We start from the raw sequence: 19,452 nt of genomic DNA, 5'->3' as shown, positions 1-19,452 counted from the left end.
TCATAATATGGAACCATTCATCAGAGCGCCTGAGGTCGACGAAGGCTATAAACTCATCAACCCAGTTCGTAGTAGATTTTACAAGGTGGATGACGAAAGAAGACTGGCGCAACTGGACACTACTACGAACCGAACTTTTTTTGGATTAGCTTAATCTAGAGCCATCAACGAGACTCTCATCGCTAAGTTTAGCAATCCAGTAAATGAGGAAGAGAGGATGATCCTGTCGGCACTCGTTACACAGAGGAAGGATCAGCAGTTTATGTCTGAACATCTAGCTTCTACCATTGCGGGAATTAATCTACTTCGTAGGCAGGGGCTCCTGTCTGCCACCTCATGGAGTGAGAACTTCACAAAGCCCTTGTATCAAGCCCCATAATCTGGACCTATGGTATTCGACGGAAGGATTGAAAGGGTAGATTCAAGATTCAAGGGAAGTTATGATGATAAAATCCATCAACACTTGACTTCTGTCCTTAAACAGACAAATCAACGTTACACAAGCAAGTCCAAATTTTCCAGGGTTCAAAGAGCCAGGGACAAGAAATTCAACGATAGAGGGGAGAAATTGTCTTCTTCATTCACATCAGGAAGATCGCCTAGGGGCAGCGGAGGAAAAAGCACTGAAGATCAGGTTTGGAATGACTGGAGTCTTCCACCCCCAGCCATTCCTGTACAACCGTGTCAAGTGGGTGGACGTCTTCACTGCTACTGGGAAAATTGGGGAATCCTCAACGACAACTATGTCATGAATATTCTACGAGACGGCTACAAGATTCCGCTGGAAGATATACCACCACTCACAAAACTACCAACTCCCATCATCTACGCAAACATTTACAACATGACAGAATTCAACGAAAAGTTACTACAGAAACCAGAACATTTCAAGATGGTACATGTTCCTCAACTAAGACTCCTCATCAGACCAGCAGACTATCTAGCCAGCATAGATCTACAAGATGCATAACTGCATATCAATGGACAGTCCTAGCGCTTGGAATATCTTTGGCCCCATGGCTATTTACGCGGGTAACCAAGGCCATCGTCAATTATCTACAACTCAGGGCTACGCAGTGCTTTTTATCTGGACGACGGGAAGCAAGTACATCAATGAAAAAGTCAACTCAGACTACAATTATACTGCACGATCAGGCTACTGACACAACTGGGTTGGTTAGCAAATCACAGTCGGAATTGGAACCTCAACAAGACATCAGATTCCTCGGGATTCGTTTCATCACTACGTTGAATCAGATTGTAGTTCCAGAGGACCACTAACCGCTAACACTTCGACAAAGGCAGTGTCTACTAGGTCTCCTCACGTCGGCGCAAGATATGACCAGAAGAGGAAAACTGCAGTTGCATCCCTTACAACGATTCTTGAATCTACATCTCAACAACAGAGGACAGATTCCATTCCAAGACAGTCTGAAGCCTTTTCTGATGTGGTTGAGTCTCCGTGGTAGTCAACAACCACGTTTATGTAGACGCATCTCTACAAGGATGGGGGAGCTCATCTGGAAAATGAGGTAGCAGCAGGAATCTGGAACAAAGAGGAACAGGCTCTTCACATCAACCAGCTGGAAATGAAAGTGGTCATACATGCCATCCACCACTGGTCGACAGCATTGAGAGACAAGTTATTAATGATCCACACGGACAACTCAACAGTAGCGTTTTACATAAACAAACATGGGTCGCTTTACTGGCCAACGCAAGATTGGTTTCCAACACTTATAGAAGAGCTAGGACAACCAACACTACAGTTACCAGAGTGGAAGAATCTGCTCATTCATCCCCACACAAAACAAATGCACGGCCAAACAACAGTATTCCGTCTTCACGTATGGACCATATTAAAACTTGTTTGAAATGCAGAGGATATTCAGCGAGAACAGCGAAAGCAGTCACCTTAGCTTTATGGAAACCCACTCGCACACTTTATGACGACATGTGGAAATGGTTTGAGACTACACCAGAAAAAAGGGATTTTCGGCGAACAAGGCAACTCATCCTCAAATAGCAGATTATTTATGCTATTTACGTCAGTCTAAAGGTCTGAAGCGTTTTCTACATTATCTACATACTTAACTGCTCTCAACTCAGTCATCACCATGGGAACAGGGACCAAACTGACTAAAGTACCAGAGCTCATTGCCTTACTACATCGTTCAAGTTGGAAGATCAACAACACTGATTTAGAGCTCCATCGTGGGATCTACATATTGTACTCCAACATCTCACAAGTGATGCATATGAACCACTTGATCGAACTTCAATTGAAATGTTGACTCAAAAGATGCTATTTTTACTTGCCTTGGCTACAGCGTCTAGAATATCAGAAATTCAGCGAACGAGCTTCAACACAAGTCACCAGGAAACAGCTCATTTAGATCTAAGAAGGGATTTCATTGACAAAGAATCAGCTGTCAGGTCAACCGGATAGACAGTTCTGTATACCGGCTTTGTCTTCAATCTTAGGACTGAATGATACACAAGATTTATCATTATGTCCAGTGAGAGCATTGAAAATATACATTGCACGTACCAAGACTAAAAGACAACGGTTCAAGTGCCTATTTATCTCTATCAACTAACACACCCACGGAGGTATCCTGCAACACTATCTCAGTCTGGATCAGAGCTGTTATACTTAGAGTGTATAAAGCAGCAGGATTAGACCCTCCACGAGACTCTAACCCACATGAAGTCAGAGCTGTAGCCTTTACACTAACGCTACATGGTAATTGCTCGCTATCTATTATTATGGAAGGCTGTTTTTGGAAGTCAAATGCAGTATTCGCCAACCATTATCTGCGAGACATAGCCAGTGAGGATGTCACTGGCATTCATCAGTTTAGACCACTTGTCGTTGCTCAGCAACTAACAGTTCCCCAACGACGCTGACTTAACTCACCCGATTTATCACGTGACTTATGGAAGCCAGACACTCTGCAGACTATTTTGGTGGAAAGGCTATGGGCACGTCTTGAACAACTAGCATAAGTGATTATGACCTTGCATTCATTATGAAGATAATTAAACATGAAGAAAGGTCACAACTAGTTTCAATTGTTATATTGTGATATTTAGTTGCATCAGAAACTAACATGACACTAGATATATTAGTGTCATCACGTACCAGTCAACAAAACCCTTTTTCGACTGGATGTGATTCTCCCCAAAATCTACAACAAATATGAGCAGAATAAGACTGAATTATCACCATTACAAGTTCCCTTTAGGGGGGGAATTATTGGACGCAATTTACAACTGACAGCAGAATCCACCATGGCCTGACCCACCGCCGTTTCCGTTGGATTCTGTAAGCAATTAAGCATGAGTCAGGATAAGGAAAAATATGTAATTTTCTAAATAAAATTGATATTTTATACTTATCCTGACTCACAGACACGCTGAATTCTCGCATTCTCATGTCGGGTGATTACAAGCGAGAGTGAAGTATCATGGCAGTCAGCCGACCATGTGGAGGGAAAAGGGAGGTAATACTTGGGTCCGTGTGATTTTACGTCCACTTCTTTTAGAAGGGAACTTCAAGGGATTTCAGGTGTTCCACTACCTTCGCCAGGAAGAGGAGAGAAAGCAATTAAGCATGAGTCAGGATAAGTATAAAATATTAATTATATTTGGAAAATTACATTTTTCTAAGTGCCTCAGGCCAATTTTTAGAACAAATATGGTTTTACTTTTAAAGTAAAACTGACATGAACTATTTCCAGGCCAACATGTCTCCGAACCTGTCTTCGCTCCACTTCGCACAGAACAAGCGTCTGTATGAACATGTCATATTCAACCTCCTGGGTCTTGTGGGACTCATCCACCCCACAGCCAACAACTTCTATTCCAGGTAACCATGGTAACAGTCTCACAGTGCAAAATGTGAAAAAATGCAATATGCAAGCATTATATACAACCGTCGTGACAAATTTGCAATAATAAAATTACACAGTGAAGGTGTCCTTTCACTTCTCTGGGAGTATACATGATGGTTAGGTTGAAATGATCAGACAGAAATAGAAACAATTTGAAAATGTCCGACCATGGTGCAAACTACAAACTGATTGAATTGTATGTTTCAGCTCCGATGATGAGTTGGCGATGCAGGTGTCAGATAAGGACATCTCTGTCTTCCCTGATGTGTGTAGCAGTAGCCGTTGTCATAACCACTGCAACAACCTGGTAAATAGCCCTTACTTTAAAGGTCACCATCAAATGCTGTTGAAAGACTTCCCGAACAAAGGTATCATGTGACACATGCATGTTACAATGGAAGTCAGGTTTTGCTTTGTACCCCTGCGTTAAAGTTCTGAGAGATATGCATGACTGTTCATTTCCTCAGCTGATATACATAAATTTTTTTTGAAGACCTGTTTTTTCATTTGTACTTTATCTGTCAAATCTACAGGAGTGTAAGCTGTGCAGTGAGTGCCTGACAACAGAGTGGCACCTGCAGCTGAAGCTGGCCTACCTGGAACATGTGCGTCGGGGCAGCTGTAGACGACTCTTTCCTGAGCCAATGGTAAGTCAAGTTTTGTGTGTGATAAAAATGTTTCTTGAAGACTGGTTTACAGCATTATGCTATGGTTGTGATTGAATGCGCAATCCATGGCAGTTTATTGTCTGGCCCAGCCTTGTGCAGGCTGCTGTCATGTTGCTGGAATGTGAATGCAATCTTAATCACTGGATTGTCTGGTCCAGCCTTGTTCAGGCTGCTGACATGTCGCTGGAATGTGAATGCAGTGTTAATCACTGGTTTGTCTGGTCCAGCCTCGTGCACATAACTTTTCCTCCCTATTAACATGAGGTCACAGAGGGGTCACGTTTCACATGTTATTGAGGCTAGGTCCAATCCCTATGGAGGTCAGGTGAGGTCACATCCTGATTGAAATTTAATTTCAATGGCCAGTTTCAAATAGAACTAAAGGTACCGTAAGAATGTGACTGTGAACCATGTATATCAATGATAAATATTATGGGGTGTATAATAGACATAATCTGTTTCATTTTAGAATCAGACGGAAGCCCAACTTTGGAAGCCAGGAAAGGAGCCAGCTTCTTTTTCAAAATTAACAGACAAGAACAAATTAATTTCACTGTGGTTTATGGGAAAATGTCAAATGGATTCAGCATTTTGTAGGTAACGATAAACTTTGTACACGATTGACTTTGTGTTCAGTGATCTACAACAGGTTTGTCCAAGGTCAGAAGAGGATGAAATCTCTCAAATTTGTATTGAGACATACATGATGAGACATGGGACTGTTGTGTTCACATTATTCGTACATTATTCGTATGATATCGTACTCCCCATGTCCAGGGCCTCATATATGTTCACATGAGGGAGAACATTCAGCTTAAAATAACAATGTGCAACACACCAATGGAAACGTTAAATGGGGTTGAATTGTGCTATTAAATAGTCAGCTTTTGAAAGGAACATTTACAACTTTTGACCAATATATTTTGAGCCATATTTCTGTAAACTCAAGGGATTGCAATAATATTTGATATTAATTCAGTTATTGACCCACACTGCCTAACAAAAACTTGAATGGGTTATACCATCACCACGTATGCTACTCAATTCTTATCACATGCTACTCAATCTTATATAAAGCAATGCTGACTTTTTTTATGGGGATATTATGGGTGTCTATTTGGGGACTGAATATACAATACCTGTTGTCATGAGAATAGTTTTTCACTGTCATGGTCACCAATAACTTCACAATGATCTACAAAGCATTGTGATGCAATGGCATTGCTGCCATCTCTGCTATGAAAGCCCACTTTGGGGAATAAATTTCAGTCTGTTGCAAAAGTGGCCGTATGAAATAAGTCAGTATCCTTATCAAGTGTTGAACATCACAATGAGCATACATGATCAAACACCATCAGTGTCAGATCTATGTCAGAAGCATCATAATGGAAATACATGTATACTCTTTTTCTATTCAGGAGTGGTGATTCATAAATATGGCACTGGTCTCCTGTAGTGCTTGAGGTCTGGGTGATCAATGTGAAAATATTCTAAAGATTAAATGTGGTGCCATAGTTTCAGGTTTCAAATATCTCTTCAAATTTCGTAAGGTTTTCCATAAATTCATCTGTAGTACAGTCATGCTTAGTTCCAATGGTTATATTGTTATTTGATGGGGAACATTCCAGAACCTGTGGTAGATGCCACACATTGTTCATCATCAATGTATATGTCAGTTTCAATTTACATTTTAACGTATCTGTAGCATCTATCTAAGAAGCTGTTGATGTCAAACACTCCTCATATCGAATTTGGGGTGTGCGTTAGCTTAGTGCTCAAGCTGTTCGATCATCATGACGAAGTCCTGGGTTCAGATCCCCATATGGATACAATGTGTGAAGCCCATTTCTGGTGTACCCTGCTCCAATATTGCTAAAAACAGCATAAGATTACATTGGCTGTCTTATATGAAAGTATATACTGATGTGTTGATCATGTTCATAACTAGGACCCAGAATTTCATTTAAGGATACATGCCATTGTCATGCAATATTTGTCATTTATTCAGGTTTCTGTGCCCAGTTTATTCAGATGTGTGTCTATTTGATGGCCTTTATAGATCCCACCTTAAAAATATTGTTTCAAAATTTTGGCATACTGTGTGCTGTTTAAATGGGGACTACCATTGTAACCCTGTTCAGCACTAAATAAGAATACAGTTTGCATGTTAACTACTTTAAACTCTTCACAACATTCTGACTGTTGTTAGCATAGGCATTGTGGAAGCCATGTTGACATGGTTTTTAACCATTTAAATTTTCACATAATATATGCGAGATTTCTTTAGCTCTTGGTTTTCTTGAAAGGGTTGATGTCTAAAGTATCAAGTAAAATAAGTTTATTACACTTTTGCTTAACTTCAGATAGGTTTTCTTTTAGTATATATTTGGTGAAGGATGCAGAACTGTCCTCAAGGATGGAATTCTTCTAATTAAACAAACTGTCCTCATATTTGGTGCATGTCATGAAATATGTAAGCTATATTATGACTTCATAGCCTGAATTTGATGTAATATGATATTATTTCATCAAGTAATGCATGTTTTATCATGTATAGTCTGAAGTGTATAGTTTTATACAAAAAAAATGTAACTTCTGATTTTCCTTGGAACAATTGTTCATGTATGTTTTATTTAAGTATGTTTTTACAGTATATATGTGTACTTATTGATCCACTTTAAATGTACTTTCTGTGTTGTCTTTTCTCAGAAAGTGTCCTTGGAGGTTTTGAAGCCATGTTGATTTTCATTTCCTTTAGCAGTTGTGCCGAAGTGTTTCAACTGGTGCTGTGGCCAAATGTCTACGAAAGCATCTTTGATCTTGTCACATCATGATATAACTGAATGCACATCAACATTTGTGGACATTTTACATAAACTATAGTAAACAAATACATTATGCTGCATTTTTACATCAAAACTTGTGCAATAACACATGGAACCTTTCTCCGTGTGCGTGACCCATCTCATGTCATGATGCCTTATTCTGTAATGTCATGAATGCCAGGTTACTAAGCAACAGGAAAAAATGAAGTTTATTCAGAAAATAGTGTAATATTCAACAGTGACATGTGATATGTCTCATGCTGAGGGTTGATATGTGATGATTTCCATCCAACTTGCCTTCATCCAATGGATACATACTCACTGCTGGGTGAAAAATGGCAGAAACTCGCACATATTAGGAAATACTCATAGGTGTGTAGGTTTGGTTTTTTAAAAAAAAAATTGTATCACAAAATTATATGTTGTATGTGAGAGTTATGTAGTGAACTTTTGTTATAGTATTGCTATAAATAAGTACTTATTTATCAATATTCTATTCATTTTGGGGGGATAATATCAACATGCCTGGTTTCTGTGATGTTTATTGCTACATGAAACTTACTCAAGTCTAGATTGTACATACATTCATACATATGTCCACCTTCCCTTTGTGTGTTTATCTGTGTGTGTGGACTTGTTTTGGGGTATGAAATTTATTGTTTGCAGTGTGCCTGTTCAGCACATTGTTACCTTACTTAGAAGTATTAGAAATAAATCTCTTACAATGAAATCAGGAGATAAGTGAGATAAATGCATGTTATTCTGTGTATTTTCTGCACAGGGAGATGTACGTTTCAATGGATTTGTTTCCTTTTCAGAAATTCTCCCCACCCTGAATATTTTAAGAAAACTGAATGTGCTTTACATATGTCTTCTTGACCTTCACTATTAGACAAGACCAATGTTATTTCTTGTTTTATGGATTTTTGTCCTTAGAAAACCTTGAGGTTGGAAAGAAGAAACCTAAAAATAAAATCAACAGTGAAAGTAATATTTTTTTCAAATACTATAAGTATTTTACATTTACCAATTTTGAAGTGTATATGGGGAAAAATATGATCTAAAAATAATTTTCTTGTAAGGTTACATTTTGGTTAATAACAGCATTAGGATTTTATTTTTGGCACAGAGAATGTTTTTTTCTTCTTTATAACAAAATATGACCAGTATATCCATAAAACAAGAAATTGTTTCATGATGTTTACCTTAAAACATTGGCATGACTTTCATAGCAGTATCATGAAATTGTAGATTTCTATTGTTATTTTTGTTGTGAAAATATTTCATGTGATGTCTTTTGACTGACAGGACGAATGTCAGCTTCGACATTGCTGAATGCATGTTAAAGGAATTTGGTTGCCATGTGTGATCAAAAGTGACTTTAGGTAATACTTACCTGTCCACTGCTGTTGTCTACAGTTGCATAATGTGTAGGGTATTTTTTAACAGTTTTATGTGTCACGGTGATAGTTAAAACTACTTATATGTCAAATCTTTTTACAGGAGAAACATTTACAGTTTTCTTTTCACATGTTTGACACAGTTGAATATCATACATACCATCAAAAGAAAATATTCGTTTTGTAATCTTGTTTTGTCTTATTTTGTTTGAATTGCATATTTTTATGCAAAGCGGGAAGTGGAAGCTTGTTCACTGTAAGAGCGTGAAAGATGATACTTGTTATCATGCCCAGTTTTAGACATTCAGAAGATGAAACAAGCAATGGTTTGAGGCAGTTTCACCCGAGCTTTGGTAGTTGTGATAGTTTGCTGCGTGGTATAGTAAGCGCGTGGTTTGCTGCGTGGTATATATTTTGACTCCTCCAAATTAAAACTGAGGAGGAAAATAACAAAAGGAAATCAAAGGAGGAGTATTTTACAGGTGACAGACACTAACTTTTCCTTGATGACTGAAACATTTTTCCTTTATGAATACGCATGAGGAGTTTCTTTTGTTAAGCCATTCTTACTGCAGACAATAGGAAATAAATGACAGTATGCATTGACCTGTTACACATTAAATTTTTTTTTCTTATGCTGGTTTAGGGCCATCACATCATCAATATCCCTAAAACTTTCTGGCCCGTATCAGTTATAATAAACATGATAGACATACACTACATTGAATCCATCCAGATACATTTATAGAATTATTGCCAATTTCCACTTTGGGGAGGTGGGGTGGCCTTGTGGTTTAAGTGGTGGCTTGTCATGCTGAAGTTCAAGTTTGAATCCCCACATGGGTACGTGTGAAGCCCATTCCTGGTGTCCATGCTGTGATATTGCTGGAATACTGTTAAAAAGCAGCGTAAGACCATACTCACTCATTCACTCTTTCTCTTCTCCAAAAAGAGACTTTTAGTCTACGGAAATTAAGCAGTAATCAACACACATACAAGCTGTTGTAAAATAGTTACATACTGAAGATGTTTACCACACAAATTGTCCCACAATACAAAGACCACAATTAGTATGGGATTAAAACCCATGACCACTGGATCCTGAAACAGCTAAGGGGAGTAACTGAACTTCTATAGGATCTGTGATTCAGTCCCTATACTCATTTGAAATAATCTCATGAAATAACAAAACAATCCACTTCAGTGAAAAGAATTTATTCCTAATGTCTTTGTGCTTGCAGATCGGAATATGAAACTGGTGAAGCCCATGGCCATTACAAATATGCTATGATTGCACAAGTGGTAGAAAGTCAGTGACCCAAGGGTCAGTACTAAACCATACAAAACATGAATGACACTTCCAGATTTTACAAATCAATGATAAAACATCATTTATTGTTACCACATGTCCAAACAAATATATTATCATTATTTTAAAAAAGGTATTATAAAGTTTTATTTATCCTTACATTTGACATTTCTGGACAGCCTTATAATCATGACTCACTTGACAGCATTGTTTCATCTAATAATGAGTTAGTGACTTGGGCAAAAGCCATTTTGAACATTGTTTCCACTTTATGAAGGCATGGCAGCTTAATGTCGGTGGATGGTTTGGAAGTGATAAAGGTCTTAAATTTTCACCACTGTTGATGGTGTATAAAACCAAGAAACAATCAGAGTGAAACTTGAATTTCAAACATCAACCATTATATCCCAGGATACTGAAACTACACAATTTGTTTACGGCAAAATTGTGTGCCTTTGACCTCTCAGTTACTGAACCATCAAATGGTAGCATCCCAAGAATCAAGCCAGTATACAAAGGTTTCCAAATTACTACTATGAAAGATATGCTGATATTTATTCAGAAAATAGTGTAATATTCAACAGTGACATGTGATATGTCTCATGCTGAGGGTTGATATGTGATGATTTCCATCCAACTTGCCTTCATCCAATGGATACATACTCACTGCTGGGTGAAAAATGGCAGAAACTCGCACATATTAGGAAATACTCATAGGTGTGTAGGTTTGGTTTTTTAAAAAAAAAATTGTATCACAAAATTATATGTTGTATGTGAGAGTTATGTAGTGAACTTTTGTTATAGTATTGCTATAAATAAGTACTTATTTATCAATATTCTATTCATTTTGGGGGGATAATATCAACATGCCTGGTTTCTGTGATGTTTATTGCTACATGAAACTTACTCAAGTCTAGATTGTACATACATTCATACATATGTCCACCTTCCCTTTGTGTGTTTATCTGTGTGTGTGGACTTGTTTTGGGGTATGAAATTTATTGTTTGCAGTGTGCCTGTTCAGCACATTGTTACCTTACTTAGAAGTATTAGAAATAAATCTCTTACAATGAAATCAGGAGATAAGTGAGATAAATGCATGTTATTCTGTGTATTTTCTGCACAGGGAGATGTACGTTTCAATGGATTTGTTTCCTTTTCAGAAATTCTCCCCACCCTGAATATTTTAAGAAAACTGAATGTGCTTTACATATGTCTTCTTGACCTTCACTATTAGACAAGACCAATGTTATTTCTTGTTTTATGGATTTTTGTCCTTAGAAAACCTTGAGGTTGGAAAGAAGAAACCTAAAAATAAAATCAACAGTGAAAGTAATATTTTTTTCAAATACTATAAGTATTTTACATTTACCAATTTTGAAGTGTATATGGGGAAAAATATGATCTAAAAATAATTTTCTTGTAAGGTTACATTTTGGTTAATAACAGCATTAGGATTTTATTTTTGGCACAGAGAATGTTTTTTTCTTCTTTATAACAAAATATGACCAGTATATCCATAAAACAAGAAATTGTTTCATGATGTTTACCTTAAAACATTGGCATGACTTTCATAGCAGTATCATGAAATTGTAGATTTCTATTGTTATTTTTGTTGTGAAAATATTTCATGTGATGTCTTTTGACTGACAGGACGAATGTCAGCTTCGACATTGCTGAATGCATGTTAAAGGAATTTGGTTGCCATGTGTGATCAAAAGTGACTTTAGGTAATACTTACCTGTCCACTGCTGTTGTCTACAGTTGCATAATGTGTAGGGTATTTTTTAACAGTTTTATGTGTCACGGTGATAGTTAAAACTACTTATATGTCAAATCTTTTTACAGGAGAAACATTTACAGTTTTCTTTTCACATGTTTGACACAGTTGAATATCATACATACCATCAAAAGAAAATATTCGTTTTGTAATCTTGTTTTGTCTTATTTTGTTTGAATTGCATATTTTTATGCAAAGCGGGAAGTGGAAGCTTGTTCACTGTAAGAGCGTGAAAGATGATACTTGTTATCATGCCCAGTTTTAGACATTCAGAAGATGAAACAAGCAATGGTTTGAGGCAGTTTCACCCGAGCTTTGGTAGTTGTGATAGTTTGCTGCGTGGTATAGTAAGCGCGTGGTTTGCTGCGTGGTATATATTTTGACTCCTCCAAATTAAAACTGAGGAGGAAAATAACAAAAGGAAATCAAAGGAGGAGTATTTTACAGGTGACAGACACTAACTTTTCCTTGATGACTGAAACATTTTTCCTTTATGAATACGCATGAGGAGTTTCTTTTGTTAAGCCATTCTTACTGCAGACAATAGGAAATAAATGACAGTATGCATTGACCTGTTACACATTAAATTTTTTTTTCTTATGCTGGTTTAGGGCCATCACATCATCAATATCCCTAAAACTTTCTGGCCCGTATCAGTTATAATAAACATGATAGAGATCAATATTTTTTAACAGTGATGATTCCCCCCCCAAGAAATCACCAATCTTTACCTCCATGAACACTAGTTGAGATCTTAAGTTCAGATGAATAGCAATGTAACAATATTTTGACAGGTTTGGTTCATGCATGTAAACAAAATCTGACTAAGAAAGTTTTTTTCACTCATTGATTTGACTTTTTATGAGTTCATCTATCTTACCCACATGTATTTTACACAGATCTCATCAGGAGCCTTGATAACTGCATTGAAAGACTTAGATTTGGTTTGGTTTGGTTGTTTAATGTTGCAATGCTCCAGCTATATGGCAGCAGTCTGTAAATAATTGAATCTGAACAAGACAATCCAGTGATCAACAGCAGGAGCATTCATCTATGAAATAGGGATACGATGACGTGTCAACTAAGTACAAGCTTGACCACCCAGTCCTATTAGTGACCTTTTATGACAAGCATGGGTTGCTAAGACCAATTCTAACCTGGATCTTCTCCAGTCAAATAACTTTAAAGGCATTGCGGAGCCCCATATTTCACCCCCTCCCTACAAAAAACTCATGATATGCTTTACAAAAATATTTTTTTCACATATTTTTATTCAGTTCAGAAGTGTACATATATTTATGTAGTCTTTACATACACTACATTGAATCCATCCAGATACATTTATAGAATTATTGCCAATTTCCACTTTGGGGAGGTGGGGTGGCCTTGTGGTTTAAGTGGTGGCTTGTCATGCTGAAGTTCAAGTTTGAATCCCCACATGGGTACGTGTGAAGCCCATTCCTGGTGTCCATGCTGTGATATTGCTGGAATACTGTTAAAAAGCAGCGTAAGACCATACTCACTCATTCACTCTTTCTCTTCTCCAAAAAGAGACTTTTAGTCTACGGAAATTAAGCAGTAATCAACACACATACAAGCTGTTGTAAAATAGTTACATACTGAAGATGTTTACCACACAAATTGTCCCACAATACAAAGACCACAATTAGTATGGGATTAAAACCCATGACCACTGGATCCTGAAACAGCTAAGGGGAGTAACTGAACTTCTATAGGATCTGTGATTCAGTCCCTATACTCATTTGAAATAATCTCATGAAATAACAAAACAATCCACTTCAGTGAAAAGAATTTATTCCTAATGTCTTTGTGCTTGCAGATCGGAATATGAAACTGGTGAAGCCCATGGCCATTACAAATATGCTATGATTGCACAAGTGGTAGAAAGTCAGTGACCCAAGGGTCAGTACTAAACCATACAAAACATGAATGACACTTCCAGATTTTACAAATCAATGATAAAACATCATTTATTGTTACCACATGTCCAAACAAATATATTATCATTATTTTAAAAAAGGTATTATAAAGTTTTATTTATCCTTACATTTGACATTTCTGGACAGCCTTATAATCATGACTCACTTGACAGCATTGTTTCATCTAATAATGAGTTAGTGACTTGGGCAAAAGCCATTTTGAACATTGTTTCCACTTTATGAAGGCATGGCAGCTTAATGTCGGTGGATGGTTTGGAAGTGATAAAGGTCTTAAATTTTCACCACTGTTGATGGTGTATAAAACCAAGAAACAATCAGAGTGAAACTTGAATTTCAAACATCAACCATTATATCCCAGGATACTGAAACTACACAATTTGTTTACGGCAAAATTGTGTGCCTTTGACCTCTCAGTTACTGAACCATCAAATGGTAGCATCCCAAGAATCAAGCCAGTATACAAAGGTTTCCAAATTACTACTATGAAAGATATGCTGATATTTACCAGGTCAGAAGGGTTGCCAGGCACATAAAGAAACAGGTCTTGTTTAAATCCAATACATTGTATCTGTATCCTGTTGCAACACTCAGTAAGAAATTGTGATCACTAGAGTGTTAGTGTCTACTATTGGAACATTTCAGTGTAGTTTATAATTACTGAAAATGTAATGTTATGTGTTAGAGTAATTAGGAATTAAAATTTGTTGCGAGTAAATTAAGACATCCTAGAAAAACAGACAAACATAGTTTAGATCTGATGACAAAAGATCTCAGTAAAAGGGGATCTGCCTTCACAAAATCAAGCATGGCCTCAGTTTCTTAAAGACAGGTAGGCACATGTGAAACCAAATTTCTCTTGGCATAATGCACAAGTGTACCATGAGCCAAACAGGCAAGTGTTGTGTATCATATACATAAACAAATAGCTATTTGCAAAATACATAAAGATACTTAACAATGTGTATCCAGTCATATGGCATTTCATAAAAAGAATAAGTGTATGATAATATATTCCAAAAGGAATGTTCAAATATGATAACTGTATCTAAAGTGTATGACTGCCCCTACTGGTAGGAAGCATAAAACACTTCATTTTCTACATGAACAATAACAGAACACAGGTAGTGCAATAAGAGTACAAAAATTATCACTAACAGAAAACGACACAACCTTAACAACACAGTGTGTACACAGCGTGTCCATAACTGTATACACCTTGTGTAGTAACAGAACTGTGCACACAGGAACAGAACATACTGATTGACAAGCATTACATGAGCCACTATCTGACAGATGACCCCAATTTGCATATATGGGAACGCCCTCCAGAACATTCCTTTTTAAACGAGGGAAACAGGTTGCCATCTAAATATTGAAAACTTCAATTTCCTCGTGCGAAACATGTTGTGATTGTTATATCATACTACTGGAGACGTGTTACTAGTAAGCAGAAGCGGCCACAGACAACATGTATTGCATGTATTTCATGTGCTCAATCCCCAGTCTACCTCATGCACCTGTAGCAACCAAGCGTCTACATTCCCTGCCCCGCCTACTCATCACAAACACGTTTACTGCACAGGCTCATCTAATATGTGTCAAGCTGTAGTTTGTAACAGAATGCACTTTGTACAGTAACAACACAGTGTTTTGGTAACAGAATACACCCTGTATGGTAACAGAACACACTGCATACAGCAACAAGGCAGCTTCCATCACAAGACAGTGTAAACACAGAACCAAGTTCCAGCAATAACACAACACAGTTTGGACAGACAGCCCATGGGGTAAAAGAACACTGTAATGTAGCAGAACATAGTTCCTACAGCAACTGACAACAGCTACTACAGTAACACAACACACATCACACAACAACAGACACAGCCCATGGGGAAACAGAACAGTGTGTAATGTAGCAGAACATAGTTCCTACAGCAACTGACAACAGCTACTACAGTAACACAACACACATCACACAACAACAGACACAGCCCATGGGGAAACAGAACAGTGTGTAATGTAGCAGAACATAGTTCCTACAGCAACTGACAACAGCTACTACAGTAACACAACACACATCCCACAACAACAGACACAGCCCATGGGGAAACAGAACAGTGTGTAATGTAGCAGAACACAGTACATACAACAACAGAACATAGCTCCTGCAATTACAGAGGCCTCCATGTGGCACAGGAGGGAATCACACAACATCAAGTATCACAATGAACTGAAAGATTCACCTGGGATAATACTGACAGAATGTAAAACTTACAAAATCTGATAGACACAAAGCAAAATGGCTTACAAAACTCCAGCATTTGATATTCAGGAAGAAAATACACTATTCTCTGAAAAGATATCCTGAATGTGTCACAGCCAATCAAAGTAACAGTGATTCATTCCTAAAGATTAGCAGCGAATCAAATGCAGGGAAGGCAGAGGAAGTGACATCACAACCAATCGAATTACATCCATAGCAGCAAGAATTTCCTTCCTTACAGGGATATCACTCTATTGAGATGATTCTTTAGATGACAAGTGACACTGGCTCTAACATGTTTGCTTCCTTCAATTACGTCTGGCTAGTACTGTATTTTGTCTGTTGCTTCTGACACACTGTCGGAAATGTAAAGAAAATGTTGTTATCTGCTGGTTAGTGTAAAGCTTACATGTTTCTCTAATCATAATCCAAACAGTACTTTAAGCAATGATTCACTGTTATCTACAAGAAACAATGAATGCAACCTCCAAACCCTGTCATTTCAGTTGATGGCTATTTGAAGATTTCAAATGCAATTTCATGTACACTAACGGCCATGGAACATTCAGGGTGCATGCACATGTGGTTTATACGTGGATGGCAAAAACCATCGTCTCCTTGAAAACATCCACAATTACCATACCAACAAACAAATGTAAACAGAATACATGTGTAATGAAATAATCCACTTTCCATATTCAAAGTTAAAAAAATTCTTAGGATAAAAGGACATATGGCTGAGCACTGCATACCATTCAATGGTAAAGCATCATACAATTTCCTCATGAAAAGGAGTTATCTTAAAGGTCACATGCCATGTAAAACACAACTTTGCAGATTCTGATACCTTTTGGTAAGCACTTACCGACACAAATCATCAAAAATGCCAATTCAATCTATAAAGTTGAAAAAGAAACATGAGGAAAACAAGCCCACGAAATCAGAATTCAAACGAAACAAAAATTTTCCCCCAACACTGGGGGGGAAAAAATGGTGGTTTCAACAGCTATGCTGCGCTGCGCTCATAACATATGCACAGTGAATAGGTTCGCAGAGCTTGAAACAGTATGCCTGCCCGGAGTATGAGGTCGCGAGCAGTAGTCTAATCTTGGTTGTATACATCAAAAAGTAAATACACAAATAAGGAAACAATCTACTCGTTACGTAAAAACAACATGTTGATTGTGATAAGCAGACCCTGTCACAAAGAAAACTCAATGTCTGGTTTATTGACACTTATATGTCTGTCTGAATGTCTGCTACTGACATTATGCAATGCACAACTTCAATCACTGACCACATGGAATCTGCAATTAACACTTACTGGGCATAGAAGCCATAAACAAAGAGCCAGCTAAGCATATCGACAAATGAACCAGTGGCCAATGAAAAAGCTTCACTACACATGTGTGCACACTGACTGGGTTTGGTATCATGGCTGGTTCTTTTCAAGGGAGGTAAACCCAAATATAAAATACTGTGCTTTTGATGTGCAATTATACGCTTAGAATTTTGTTTGTTTTTGTCTTGATCAGAAATGCATTTTATATATCATATATAAGAGATAACTGTGTTTTAAATATGTTTGCTTTGGGGGCTACATGTGACCTTTAAGGCTGACACCAACATTATTTAACGACAGTAAAGACATTTAAAGCAGATGCACAAATTATAACATGGCTGACACAGTTCGCTGGTGCCACTGAACAAACGTGTAAATGTACCATCAACACAATGCTCAAGTACATTGATAGGGCATTCTATTTTTCAAAATGATTCAACATGACATATAAACCTGTAATCTGAAGAAAGCAACGTTTAAAAGTATTTTCAACATTTCTGCAGTTATCAAGTGAATAAGTATGGTTTGAATTTGATTTTAACAACATTACACCTGTGGTGGGAGATTTTCAAAGCACAAGTAATGCTTTGCATCAATGGCTAGTACTATGGAGATACAAGTTTCAACTGTGTGAAACCTAGAAACAATTGGGTGAACCAAGATTCAAACTCCATCCATCATTTCAAACAACGTAAAAGATGCAAATCTGCACAATTAATAACAGTCCTCTAATGACAAGAGCATTCAAGCCCTTGTTTTAACCTTACAAGAACACTGTACAGAACAGTGAATTATATGTCTTGCAAATTTAAACTTCTTCTTCTAGTTTTTCATTTACAGAATGCCAAAATTTGAACAAAACAAGGAGGTACTTCCACCAAGGTTCTCGTCGTTTGGCATTATATACCAAGACAAAACTGCATAGAGTGAGTTCTATAAAGTGCCAGTATTTTGATTTTGTTTGTATTATCCTGTTCATCTACATAGTTACAATTATACCTCATGTTATTGTCTAAAATATACCAATATAAAGTTAGAGAACAAATATTTATGATAGGTATATACAAGTGTTCAGCTGTGCAACCATCCGTGGAAAATAGTACTAACTAAAACTGTTTGAACTACATGCTGTTTCACCCAGAAAGTGATAAAATGCAGAAATGTCTACAAGTACATGGAATGGTATAAATGACTAAAATTGAATGGTATGAAAACTATAATATCATTACAAAGTGCATTACTATTTGTAAATATGTGATCCAAGTTACAAACTTACTGATTGGCCTCTAGTCAAGTATGCAGTGACAAATAATCAATGTATGAAGGGTAATGTCAACAACTGTTATGGGTTGACAACTTCTTTATTGCAACAGATGCTAACAATGCTATTAAGCAAGAGAAATGTCTAATCTGTTGCTAAAAAAGGAAGTTGTCTATCCATAAAAACTGTTCCTCTTCATCATACTTAGAAATGCCACATAAAGAACAAAGATGTAGGAGACCACTGATCTGGTCATCTCCAGACAGAAAACATCTATGAAATATCTATATGTAATAACAAAAATTGGTAATGCGCTCAAAATGATTGTTCAGGGTTCTAAGATATAATTGTATTACAGATCATAATAACGAACTTTTGTCTTCTGATATTCTTCATTAAAAACTTTGTGTTTCTGAGGATAAAAATATACTTCAGTCAAATAAACATAACTTCATTTCATCTTTGATTGAACTGCTTTGGACTAGATGTATACACTGGAGTGAACATAACATCTCACTAATGCCATAACATGGGGGTGAAGCTTTAACCAATCCTTATAATAGGGAGATACATAATAACAACACACACCACACAAGACCATAATATAATAATTATATCTACCCTGTGGATTCAAGTGTAACACTGCTGAGCCATATTTTGGTTCCGCTTCTATAACACGTTCACATCCATACATTTCCCTAATTGATGTTTCGGTGGTGTCAAATCATGTGAATAATACAGGATGGG

General features: G+C 37.1%; 1 protein-coding gene and 1 long non-coding RNA gene across 8 annotated transcripts in view; one reads left to right on the top strand and one right to left on the bottom strand.

Annotated features, from left to right (window-relative positions):
- Positions 1-12,308, top strand: part of LOC137293901 (probable tubulin polyglutamylase ttll-15) — a 98,427-nt gene extending 86,119 nt beyond the window's left edge. For all 7 annotated transcript variants that reach the window (XM_067824711.1, XM_067824708.1, XM_067824706.1 and 4 more), the window contains 4 exons: positions 3,744-3,871; positions 4,104-4,203; positions 4,430-4,543; positions 5,034-12,308. In XM_067824711.1, coding sequence (XP_067680812.1) covers positions 3,744-3,871; positions 4,104-4,203; positions 4,430-4,543; positions 5,034-5,165 — 474 coding nt within the window. In that variant the 3' untranslated portion in view covers positions 5,166-12,308. The remainder of the gene's footprint in view (positions 1-3,743; positions 3,872-4,103; positions 4,204-4,429; positions 4,544-5,033) is intronic.
- Positions 12,309-13,676: 1,368 nt separating this feature from the next.
- LOC137294872 (uncharacterized) lies at positions 13,677-18,349 on the bottom strand. Its single transcript, XR_010957547.1, has 2 exons — positions 18,230-18,349; positions 13,677-18,195 (listed from the first exon to the last, which is right to left on the bottom strand). It is a non-coding gene; the product is annotated as an uncharacterized lncRNA (long non-coding RNA).
- Between the last annotated feature and the right edge of the window lie 1,103 nt (positions 18,350-19,452).

This window comes from Haliotis asinina, chromosome 8 (genome assembly GCF_037392515.1).
Source record: "Haliotis asinina isolate JCU_RB_2024 chromosome 8, JCU_Hal_asi_v2, whole genome shotgun sequence".
Taxonomy (NCBI): Eukaryota; Metazoa; Mollusca; class Gastropoda; order Lepetellida; family Haliotidae; genus Haliotis; species Haliotis asinina.
Note: the sequence above shows the minus strand (reverse complement) of the source record. Positions and strands in the feature narration are given on the sequence as shown.